This window comes from Varroa jacobsoni, unplaced genomic scaffold, assembly GCF_002532875.2.
Source record: "Varroa jacobsoni isolate VJ856 unplaced genomic scaffold, vjacob_1.0 scaffold_974, whole genome shotgun sequence".
Lineage (NCBI taxonomy): Eukaryota > Metazoa > Arthropoda > Arachnida > Mesostigmata > Varroidae > Varroa > Varroa jacobsoni.
In genome coordinates, this window is record NW_019213876.1 from 185770 (window position 1) to 198085 (window position 12316).

Genomic DNA, 12316 nt, shown 5'->3' on the forward strand with positions numbered 1-12316 from the left:
CACATGTTGTCGTCTGCGCTTTCGCATAAATACGTGAGCTGTTTCCGCTTTGCCAGTAGATCACGCGTCTACGTTTCAATCTTGGTAGGATCATTGACATCGTGTTGGAAAGCTTGATTCGACCTGTACTAAATTGTGTGTAATAAATATTTGGTAGAAAAATGCCTTCCAAGCTGCCATCAGAAACTTCCCTGCTAGAGATGCTGAACAATCATGGAGAATGTTCCAGTGCTGTCGGTGTGACGCCCAATTCCTCGGATGAAGCTTCAGGGTTAATCATCAATTTGTTAGGACCTGCCCACATCTCGGGTCAGGATTCTGCCAACCTAATATCAGGTACATCATTCTTGTTCTTGAAACACGAATATTCAAATGAGCTTTTATTTTATCAACCTTTGTCTAGACAATGTAAACAATTCAATATTTTGGCAGAACCCGTCGGTAATAATGGTCGATTCTTGTAGTGAATTATTTTACTACGTACGCATTTTAATGCGAATTTCCTCGTAATCAGCCCCGGTCCAATCGCGCTTGCCCCGGTCAGACACAAGGGCAGCATCGATTGAAACTAGATAAATTTATGTTTGAGGATCGGCATGACACGTACATTCTCATATTAAACCGTCGTAGTCATTGTCTATGACCTTTAACGCACCTTACCTGGATGTTCGAAACGATGATCTCAAAGAAGAAAATTTATCTATGCGAGAGCGAAATGGGTTTGGTTGCTTACTTTAACAGCATCGGTCTGTACGCTGCATCTGGTTCTAGAGTAGCTGAGTGCATAATGACAAATTTATGTCTAACCTGAATTCGTTTTGAGACCTGCCTCCGAGTTATGATTGAGTCATAAACACATAGCAGGATGTACTTAGGCCGATTCTCAGATATTACGCAGTATTTCCGATAAACTCTCTCGTGGCGCCGAACAAAGTGATATCGAACGATTTTTTTAAAAGTCCAAATCAGTATTTCGATGTTAACGGCGGCATCTCGCTGTTCTTACATGGCTATCGAACAACGCACCGACCTCTTTCAGGTGAATTCGTATAAAATTGATTTCATTGCAACATGCAATTACATTAACTAACTCTACGCTAGTTCAGATAGAGTCCACGTTGGCCTGTTGATTTGCGTCGCACAAAGGGCAAAGGGTAAACTGTAAAGTTATCTCGAAAAGCTCATTTTGGTTTGGGTCTCGACTAAAGGTTACAGCCAAGATTTTATTGATTATATTTAATGGGAGGTTATATCGATAGCTAAATGGAAAGTCTAGCATGAAATCAGCTGCTTTTTAAGAAAATACCTTTATATCCTTAAAGGACCGATTTATTACGGTATAATGTAGGCTTCTATTACAATAGACTACAACGATTGCGAAACGTGTATCTACATACGATGCAAATGCTTTAGACCAACAAGTTAAGCAGTTTCAATGCACACCTTTAGATGATGATAAGGAAAACGCAGGAGATAAGAAAAGGAAGAAAGCTTCGACGGCCAAACACCCGGTCCGTAGAACTGAGCACAGCGCGTTAAGCCGATGGAAAAGAGACACCAATCAAACTTACCCGCTAGAGTATAGTTGGACATTTTGGATCACCGATGTAAGTTGACCGGTTTATGAATCAGCAATTCATATTTTTGTACTTGTTCGATATAGCCCTGCCAGCAAAAGTTACATGACTTCTACAGGCTAAGAATTAGCGTATTTGTTCTCTTAGGAAAATAGGTTTGCCTATTTGTGAAACTTCTTTCGCTATAATATTATATGATTATTATTAATTGGTTATGAATTGCAGCCTGAAAAAGACTGGCACAAGGCCCTGGAACGAATTCAAAATTTTTCAACCGTTCATGGCTTCTGGCAGCTGTTCAACGTTCTGCTGGAACCCTCAGCATTCCGTCATTATACTTATAATCTGTTTAAGAAAGGAATAAGACCCGAATGGGAGGACCCTGCAAATAAAACGGTAAAATATAATTGTGTGTTATTATTTACCTATTTATGTTAACGAAAGATTGCTTAACGTGGACGCCCTTAGTCGACGGCAATAGCGGTTTAGAAAAAGCTTGTAACTGAGGTAGTCCGACAAGCATGGGCTTATTATATGCGAAAACAGCAAAACCTAAATGTTCGATAGTTGGTATGATTTTAACAAGAACATCACTGATTCTGCTCTGAATGTTTTAGACAAGGCTTTTTATTTGCCCGTGATATCGTATGCTATTCGGTGCGTGGCAGATCTCGTTTTCACTCTGAACTATTGTCTTCTACTACCCGATTAAAAAATATAACATCTTCGAAAAAAATATATCAGGTATTTCAATATAGATATTATAAACCCATCCGAAATTATGCGGCTAGAAGATGCCGATGTTAGTCGTTCATGTTGGTGTTGGTGGTCGGTGGTTCACAAGAAAGCAAAGAAGCTAAATGTTTGTCAGTGTAGCTTTTTACTATCTCTTTCAACACAATATGCTATATGTCAATAACATTTGCTTTACGATCGCCTTACAGTTCTGCCTATTAAAAATTTTATACATCGTTCAGCGAAACTAAGAGATGCTTTCTCGTTGTTGTCATGAATTGTTTAAATTAGTTAGCTAGCGTATTACACAGAACATTCTTTTTAAATAAATTTTATTTTATTTTAAAAATACATTTATTTTAAAAGTAAATTTTACAGCAACCACAATGGAGGTTGGCTGGTCGTAAATCTTTAGAAAACAGTCAACACGAAAGTGACTGTATAAAATACTCTTTTTTTTTTTGCTTTTATCAAGTCCTCTAAGCATCCTTGTGCGTTCAACGCACGTAAAATTTCTCTTGTAAATATCTTCTTTTCCATACCCTACACCTCTGGATACGTTTTGCTAAAATTACCCGCATTACTGAAAGGGCTAGATGAGAACCTACACAATTATAAGCCGACTTTTTGAAACAAAACCTAGGTGGAACTATTGTTATTTAAGAAATCTGACGTTTTTTCTTTGTATAGCCTTGTTTAGTAGTTGAAAGCAAATTAATTATGCGGTTACCATAGGAAGTTCCGACATTGGGGGTCAGTCTCACATACCTATGTGTCTAGCAGAACCCGGTATCCACCGATCGATCCTATAGTCTCGATTTAAAGTTACAAATATTCACTTCAACTGAATTGCTTAAGGCGGAATTGTTCTTCGGATTCGCAGAACCGGTTGGTGCACCTAAGTTCCATAAGTTACGTCAGAAGTAACGAAAAGACGTAAAACTGACGGACACTGTCACTAAAATCTTCAACGGAAAATGTACAATAAGAAGCCACTGTATTATTATTATGTAATACTGTAGTAGCTGAAAATTTTATGAGTGCATTTACTTAATTTCAGCTCCGAATGAAAGAAAAAGGGTTTTTGACGTCCCTGGTTTTTGGCAAATTATTCCCTGAATAGTGGTGTTAGGTGGGGTCAGGCCAATAATGTCCCCGTAATAATGCAGCTGTAACTTGTTTGCCTATTTACCCGTGAAATGATTTAGGTTCGAAACTGGATTATGTAGCATGCTTTAGCTAGTGCTGAAGCAGTCAATTAAAGCCATCGAAACAATGCTCGCCGGCAGTATGATGTCAACAATAATGGGAGTTTGGTGGCTTTATTCCTCTCTAGGTGTGGAAATATTCTGAGCTGACGTGACATGACATTGTTTTGTTTTTGTTTTCGTTTACTTAGGGCGGAAAATGGAGCGTCGGTCAAGCATGGTCTGCGCCACGGGTTGATGAAGTTTGGCTCGATCTTTGTCTCATCTGCATCGGTGGATATGAGCTCGGAAAATATTCGTCGCACGTCAACGGAGTCTACGTAACATGGAAACCTGAAGGGGCTCGCATATCTGTCTGGTTGAACACTATTGACAAGGACACGGTTGTGCCAACGGGCCAAATTATACAGAAGTGCCTCCAGCTTAGCCTGAAAAAGAAACTGCCAATGGAATTCGCGTATTTCAAAACCACACGCGGCAAGAACAGAGTTTTATATTCTCTGTAGATGAATGTAATGGAAATATGTGGGCCTTTAATCATAAGATTGGCCAATGACAACAAAAACAAGTGGATGAGGGCCCACATAACAGGCACGGTTCCTTCCAAATCCAAATTGAGCTCTATATACTGCTGCACCTGGAAAGCGAAATGGCTGAATTTATTTTAAATAAATTCATTTCATAATTTTTTTAGCCAATCGAATAAATTTTATGTCGTTTTTTTTTTAAAGTCTAGACCGTTGGGCTTTTTTTGATAATCTGCCACGAAAGGGCAATTTTTACATTAAAGCTACGGCGGCCAAGATTTGACGCTGCAGACATTAGTCTCCAGCTTTTTTGTATTCTATTGTTTCCATGGAGATGTCGCTTTTCAACTCTAAATACGGACACTGGGTACAGGTCTCTGAGAAATTCATGCGTACCTTTGAGTGCGTTGCCATAGTAACTATGAATATGCGGCCAGTACAGGCTTGGATTCCATACATTTTGGATTAAGTAACGCGGAAAGCTAGCTCTCCTTTGCTAAATATGTCCTTTGAGGTACTTGCATCGCATAGACAGAGAGTCGCACTTTTGTGAAATAGAAGGTTATACGCATTCGGTGTCGTGCCCAATGCTGAATGCAAAAAAAGCCAGTGCAACCGGCCTCGTGTCTTGGTGGACGCATTACAATTGCAGAAACGGTTATTAGGTTGAAAAGTCTGTAGTTGAACGTTATTCAATTTTTTAACTACACACCACATTTTGTAAATATCTACATCACATTTACAACTATACGCGGATTGATAGTCATTACAGAATAATGTGTTTAGAGGTAAAAATATCATCTGGTGCTGAAAATCAATATTCCGAGATGAAATACGTTTCTCAAAAATAAGACCGCTGCTAGAACATACTGAAGATTGGTTAAAACACTAAACAAACAGTTCATGAGTAAAATGATAATTTACTACCATCGCAATCAAATTGGGAAGCTGAAAGCCACGCAGAAGGTAATTATATCCCGGGACCCCAACAGAGAAGGACAAGTTGCTCTTATCACAAAAGCTTCTCGAAGCGTTCCTGGCAGGTATTTAGCTGGCCTACGATATAGGACACGTGGTTTCATCTATCTTGTGTTCAATTCTTCAATTTTTGCGTTTCTTTCTCAGCCTTAGTATTTTTATTTCATAACTTGCGCTTCAGGAAGACCTCTTCTATGATCTTTCAATTCCCGTTCAGATGTCGTCCTCTGACAAAACTTAGCTTCAAAACTTTTGACCCGTTCCAGATAATCCAATATTTGGTTATGTTATATCTTATCATAAAGTAAAATACTTAGGCGTATTTCTGATAGTCAAGACTCAAAATGATGGTATTATTTTACTTCTTACAGCAGAGTTAAACCATGTATAACGCACAGCTTACCTGAAGAATAACGTATTAGGCGGTCACCAACCCCAGGTCGGTGATCGCTGGTAGTGATGTGTACATCTATAAAGTATTTTTCATTGAGCACTTAAGCTGAAAAGAAATGGAAAGAAACAGTTCAATAAATCTAGTCATACAGAAAATGTTACATCTTTGGGCACACTTTCCTGACTACCCTATCGTTGAAAATTTCCAAAGTTTCTATTTGTTATGTCAAAATTTTTCGTTCTGTCGGGGGTTTTTCCGCCAAAGCAGCTGGCTCTCTTTTTTTTTTCTTTTGACTGTTACCGCCAAGCAATAATGCTCTTCTGTATACAATTGTAGTTAATAATTTATTAATAAGTTGCACCATACAAAATTCAGTGTATTTATAATGACGATTAGTAACAAAATTGGCTTCCGTCAATTTGATAAGTATAAAATAGATTTAATAATTTTAATTTAATCTGCTCCACAGAGGCGAGGAACATGTCATCCTCATTTAAGCTCTCGTTTATTACTTAGTGGCATGTAGTATATACGTATATGTATACGCCGTCATGGCCTCTCCTTTTATTAACTCCTGTTACGTTCGTAATAAAAGCGTAACACATTGTTTTCCAGCCCGATCGCGTTGTTCCGATATGGCCGTTCATAGTATACTACCATGCTATCCATGTACTGTGACATATATATTATATAGTTCTGTTACTTCGCCAACTTCCATCTCCGACTGGGGATGAGCAATCCATTACACTCGTGTTCTTTGTTAGTTATTATATATATATATATATATATTAGGGGTGAGGCTGACCAAATACGTAATATTGTTTCATATATGATCAGCTTACACACTTAGAAGCCATAATATCGAGATGTTAGGAACGAAAAAACACTTAACAACGCCGAATGCTGTTTCAATCTGCCCGGAATTATCTGGTCATGAGCATGGAGTGCATTAGGCAACTGTTTTACAGTAAATCGGTCATACGAAACTAAATATTTTAAGAAATCAAAGGGATGGGTAAGTTGACCGAAGTGTCTGATCTCCTTCATATTTATGTTTTGTCAGAACAAAACATAATAACGGACAGACCAATGATAGCTCAAAGCAAGAAATATCTATTCTTATTGCATGATTACCAGCATCCGAAAAAAACTGTAGTCGATTATGAAACACCAAAGCGACATAATCCTATCTAACGCATATTCGCCATCCAGAAAGTGAAACGAATGTCTATCGTCTGAATACAATTTCAGCCCGTGGCAGTAACTTTTCATATCGTAAGGACGCAGTCCTTCCACTCACTAGCTCGACACCATGGATCGCGAAGAGTGTGTGCGGTCCGCTAGTGAAGCGTAATCGCTTCATAAGGACACTTCTTGCTAAAAAAAGCTTCAGCTGTCTTCGATGTCGCCTGCCGGATCAGTTTGTACCACAATCTCCATTACGGAATCCTTACTACAATGTCATCGCTTTCGGACTTCTGTGAGTTCTGATGAAATTGCTTGTCCCTAGTCGCAAAGTGACACGCGTGGTCTTCGTTAACATGGTAATATTTAGTGTTGTACTGTACAGCGTAGGAAGTGCTAATCGACACGTGTCCAGAATCAAAGTTTTTATTCGACGCCATGTTGAAATCATTGACTTCTCCATTATTCCACCGGCAACCTGGTAAGTTCCCTGAAACCATAGTTCTCCTCTTAAGTTTAGACTAAATTGGATTTGGCAGCACGCTTCGCGTGTCGCGATAATTAAAAGCGTTCTTTCCTTTTTGACAAAGGGAGAGAGATGGAACGAGAAATGAAGGCGGAACACAATAGTATCCCCAAGAGTTCCCGGAAATGAAATTTGTGTGTTGATTTGAGCAAGCTACAATTTCTAACCATTCTGAAGAAGATCTATAGGTCTGTCAGAGACTATTCTAAGTCGCATGGAAGTAGGCAATAACAAATACTGCCGATTTCCGGAAGAAATAAGTTTTTTATCATCTTACTGAGAGTTCGTTCAGCCAAAAGAGCTTAAATGACGGCCCATTTTCACTCAGTTCATGAAAACGACGTACAATCTTCACCATAGCATAGAATTCGTTTTATTCTAGAAAGAACAGTATTAGGAAATACTTTTAGAATTAACAGTGGTAGGTAGAAGTGTACCCCTTAAAAAAAACAGCCCGCCGAAGTTTGTGTTAATTTAGGTGCTATACACGGTATTCAGGCGAAATCGTTCGGTCCAACCCCTTCATTTGAGCATTTTGAATCAGCTATAGATAATAACTATTATAATTTGAAAAGAACTCTTCGCATCATTCTGTTCATAGCAAGGCGTTAGGCTATAGGCTGACCAGCCATTTTAACCAAACTACTCTACTAAAGCACATTATTAAACAGCAAGTTTGTTACGGATGGATATTTGCCAGTCGTCAATGAGATTTGTAGAACGAATGTATCTGAGTCCAAGTTGATTCCTCTTACAGCAACCTTTGTTAATCCTATTTTATCCTTCTATAAAGCCACGCGGCTACGAGACGCAATCGGCAAAGCTTTTCACATCGAATTGAAATGAAAAAAAAAAAACATTCTAAACGTGTCTTATCCAGAAACAAGCGACAGTTGATTAAGGTAAGATCTAGCAGTTATTCTAGATGAACATAGGCATTAAAATTCTTGATTTTTTTAATTAAAAATCGATGTTTTGCTATTCTCGTTTCGTCCAATATTCTACGAGTGTAAACTTGAGTATCATTAGAGTAGGCGTTAACTTGCGTCTATTTTAAGAAAGATGGGCATTTCCCATGGGTCTCAATTATCTCCAATTATCCTTTTTTTGAAAGCTTATTTAAAGTTACTTATGACATTTTTTTACATAGCTTATATGTATTTTACTCTTACTTACGCCTTTGTCCAATTTCGGAGCTCATATTTGTAAATAACCTTGACAAAAATCACACATAGGGTTACTTTCGCGTCTGATTTAGTTAGTAATATACAAAATTCATTGATAATTTAGTAACTCTGACGAGATTCTTACAAAAGTGGTACGCATATGTAACACCGTTGCTGAACAAGGCTTGTTTGAAGCTACTAGATAAATTTTCTCAAACGCATAATGCCTACGACTTAATAGAGAAAGATCATCATTATCGTCGCCTCGCGTATATGAAATATGTATACAGCGTGGGCATGAGTGTAGCTAGAAATTGATTGCACAAATTAACGATATTTTGATAGCGTCCCTCATACTTGCTTTCAGACGACGAACAGTAACCATGACGCCCTGTTCCAACGCGCTGTGAACGTGACCAACTTAGAGCAGCTAGAAGAAACAGACAGGATCGCACTATTTTCCAAACAAAGAAAAAACTAAGGTCGCCTTTCCATCTACCCCTCAACTCCTAATTCTCTAACAACAACATACCTGCTGCAAGAAGTGGCAAGCTTTTACGCTTCCCACCTTCTAGAAGTCAGATGATTTTTGGAAAATAGTTTTTGTCAAGAGCAAGACAGCTAGCGCTGTTTAGTCGCGCATAATTAAGGTACGCTCAAACAAAATCTGTATGTACTTGTTGATTGTCGTCCAGATGAAAACCACAGAATAAAAGGAAGTGCGAAGTAGCTAGCGGCAGCTGTCTACGGGGGATTCACTTATCGTAGCATCAACCCCACTCGTCTCGAAATCGTAAAACAGGTGCTTCGGTAGACGACAACGGACACTCTTCGCCCCGATTCGTCAGCCTCCTTAATTGGTGGAGTGCCGCGGGCGACGCGTTCAGTCCTCCCCCAAGTGTTGTGAACTGAGATCTCTGCTTGAAGCGGCAGCTACAGCTATAAAAGCTACAGCGGTGAAGATGAATCGCAAAATGTAGCCTTTTAGGCCAGTGCCTTCCTGCATGCACGTTCTTGGTTACTGGCTGATTCATGAAATTGTCAGAGATGCAGACCACCCGAAATGTTAGATATATATAAGTTAGGTGAAGCAGTTCACTCACTTCAGCCCCCTAGCGTTAACTCTGTGTCCTTCTTCAAGCCTTAAGTCGGACGATGTTCCGCAGTACCTCTGTTGAGGCGATATGTTTACACAGCAATCGCTTACTAGGCCGTACGGGCTCGTATAAGCGCCTATTACAAAGTCAAATAGCAGTTCTATGTATGCTTCGTTTTACTTGGTAATAAACCATAATAACATACATACATATGTACATAGGTAGATTCTATCTACTAACATAACTGTTTTATAGCGCAAGACATTTGATAGCCCGTAATAAAGTTATGTAGCCGTACTGTTATTGAGGAAATGTTCATCTAGGTATACGATGCTAGCAGGTTTTTAGCTCGACTAAGGCCTGCATTTAATAAAGGGATACACATACAAAAAATAGGTATCCCAAAATGTGTGACAAAATACAAATGACAGATTGAAGAAATTAGACTTGAAAAACTTAGTAAGAATTATAAGGTTGCGGCTAATTGGAGTCACCTTTGAGTGAATTTACAGCCACGGGACATCACGAGGAAGAGTTGGCTTTAAACAAGCGTCAAATATGTAAGCACGCTTTTTTTTGCTATATAAAATAATTTTTATTAATAATTTCTACCTTTGCAAGATACTTATATATAAGTATCTTGCAGAGGTAGAAATAACAGCTGTATTCGAATCTGCTATACTTAGATAGTAACACGGACGAACGGAACACGGAAGTGAGCGTATAAATCAAAAACAAGTGAACGCTACTTCAAGATAATATGTCGATATCAATTCAGGTCACTAGAGGTTTGTTAGAGCCGAATTTTATTACGCTTTAGGTTGTAAGGGCTATTACGAACGCCTGCTTATATAGGGTATTCGAAAAAATATTGATCGTTTTTAAGCCGAAATCATAGAAAACATCTTGAAACAGTACTTCTTTTATGTGCCATTTTAATGCATGGCCTGCGCCATTTCCCTGGTAATATCATAACGCCACCACTGTAGAACTTTTGTGATTTTTGGGCGAAGAAAGTCATAATTTCTGCAACCCTCAGTTGAAGCTAAACCACTACCGTGAAGGGGGTTCTGTAGAAACCGAAACAGGTAAAAGTCCGATGGCGCAAGGTCCGGGTCATATGGTGGCCCATCCAAGTTCTCTCAGTTTTTGCCAGGTAACTGGTCTGGTGTAGTTATGGTGGAAAACTACGCCTTTCCTGTTCACCAACTTCGGTCGATTTTTTTCTACAGTTCTGTGTAATTCTACAAGGTGCTGCCAGCAGAGATCCGAATCAATCGTTCCGACAGACAGCAGTTCATAATGCAACAGAATATAATACAGACTTTTTATCTAACTTGTATATTCTATTTGTCACATGCGGTCTACTTATCACCACCTGTGATTAGCTTATTTAGAAATAAGTGGATTTCTTTGCATTTCTGTAGATTGTCGTTAATGGAAATACGATCAAGAACATCTTCTTTGCATCAAATCGTGTGGCAATCTAACGTCGAGTTTTTATGTAACCAGCTTTTATTACGTAGTTGAAAAGTTTTGATAGTGAATACGCATTGGCCTTGGTCAACTGTGGAAAAAATATTGATCGTTTTTAAACCGAAATCATGGAAAACATTTTTTATTCGTTGTATTAATTTTCTGACCATTACAAGAAGTGTCTTTCACATCGAAACTTCCAGAATGAAAACGATAGAGCTATCCTTGGGCCGTTTCTTTTTCCTCGCTAGTGCACCTTGGTCTGGGCAGAAATTTCTTGTAGTAAAATTATAAAATAGAGCAAGAATTTGTGCTCTATTTTACTTTCAAGTACAACTGCCAAACCTTAGCTTTCAAATGACAGTGACGCCGACCCGAAGCGACTCATCAACATCAGTCTAAACTTAAATTTGTTTATAAAAAAATAATATATCAAAAACAGGCCATGATAATTTGAAACCGAAGCTACCTGTAAAAAAAAAAAGCAGTTAACGCTTTTTCAACAGCTCAATAGATCTACGTTACATGTTGCACATTTGTTAGTTTTTGTTGGTGGCAAAAAGGGCATCGCTAGGTATTATTTATTACCTCACAGGTGCCTGGTGCTCAGACTTGTGTAAGGATCCGCCCTTTTCACTCAAAACGCCTGCAGCACTTGCTTGGCCTTCTATCGTAAAGGCTAGTGGTTCCTGCGCTGTAAGCGCACTTTGTAGTCTCTCGTTTTCAACACTAACGTTCACCGCTAATAGTTGATCGCCGTAATGTCGATAATTCCCGCGATTCGACGCGGTGACTTACGTTTGCAGAACATGCTGATACAGCCATTGGTAGTACCTAATGTAAACTAGTCAATTGAACGTTAAAATGTTTTTAATAATAACGCATACATAAATTACACACTACGAACTACTAGCTATCTTCTTCAGAATCGAATGGGCTACTTATCCTTAGGTGCACGTTAACATTGCGTGCATCCTATTTACAGCGTTCTCTGATAGAAACGCATAAATCGACAGATCCTCCAAAACATGCGAAACTAAAGGACGTCAGTATAGTTATTTGTCATTACACCAACGTATTTTCCACAGAATCCGAAGCGTAGTGTTTTGACACTATACATAGTCATCATTGCTGTTTTTCCAGCACGCGATTCATACTACCTGAGGTATCTGACTTCTAAAGAATCTAATTAAAAAAATGTCGATACTCCTTCGTCACTCTAATATTGTTCTTTATTCCGACCTTGTCTGTCGTATCCTACATTTGCCATTGTAAATCGAAGCCACTTCAGACCCATGCACCGAATCAAAAGGTGTCTTAGCTATTATTTCACGAAAAGACTAGGCTTCAAGCTACTGACATGCGACATTTGGCATCCTACTCGTTTCTTACGAAACCCAAATTTCACGGATTAGCTTTAGAACAATTTCAAAATCGACCCCATTAT

At 38.8% G+C, this 12316-nt stretch overlaps 1 protein-coding gene across 1 annotated transcript; it reads left to right on the forward strand.

Moving 5' to 3' along the window:
* The first annotated feature begins 26 nt into the window (after nt 1-26).
* On the forward strand, nt 27-4227 carry LOC111265478 (uncharacterized). Its single transcript, XM_022842201.2, has 4 exons — nt 27-336; nt 1450-1607; nt 1803-1973; nt 3712-4227. Exons 1-4 carry the CDS (start codon nt 162-164, stop codon nt 4024-4026), a joined length of 819 nt encoding a protein of 272 aa, XP_022697936.1. The 5' UTR covers nt 27-161; the 3' UTR covers nt 4027-4227.
* The last annotated feature ends 8089 nt before the right edge of the window (nt 4228-12316 follow it).

Bases quoted from the DNA above. Each gene is read 5' to 3' on its own strand.
- LOC111265478 (XM_022842201.2), top strand. From the start codon at position 162: ATGCCTTCCAAGCTGCCATCAGAAACTTCCCTGCTAGAGATGCTGAAC. The intron at 337-1,449 runs GTACATCATTCT...GCACACCTTTAG, and splicing joins TTCTGCCAACCTAATATCAG to ATGATGATAAGGAAAACGCA. The intron at 1,974-3,711 runs GTAAAATATAAT...TCGTTTACTTAG, and splicing joins AGGACCCTGCAAATAAAACG to GGCGGAAAATGGAGCGTCGG.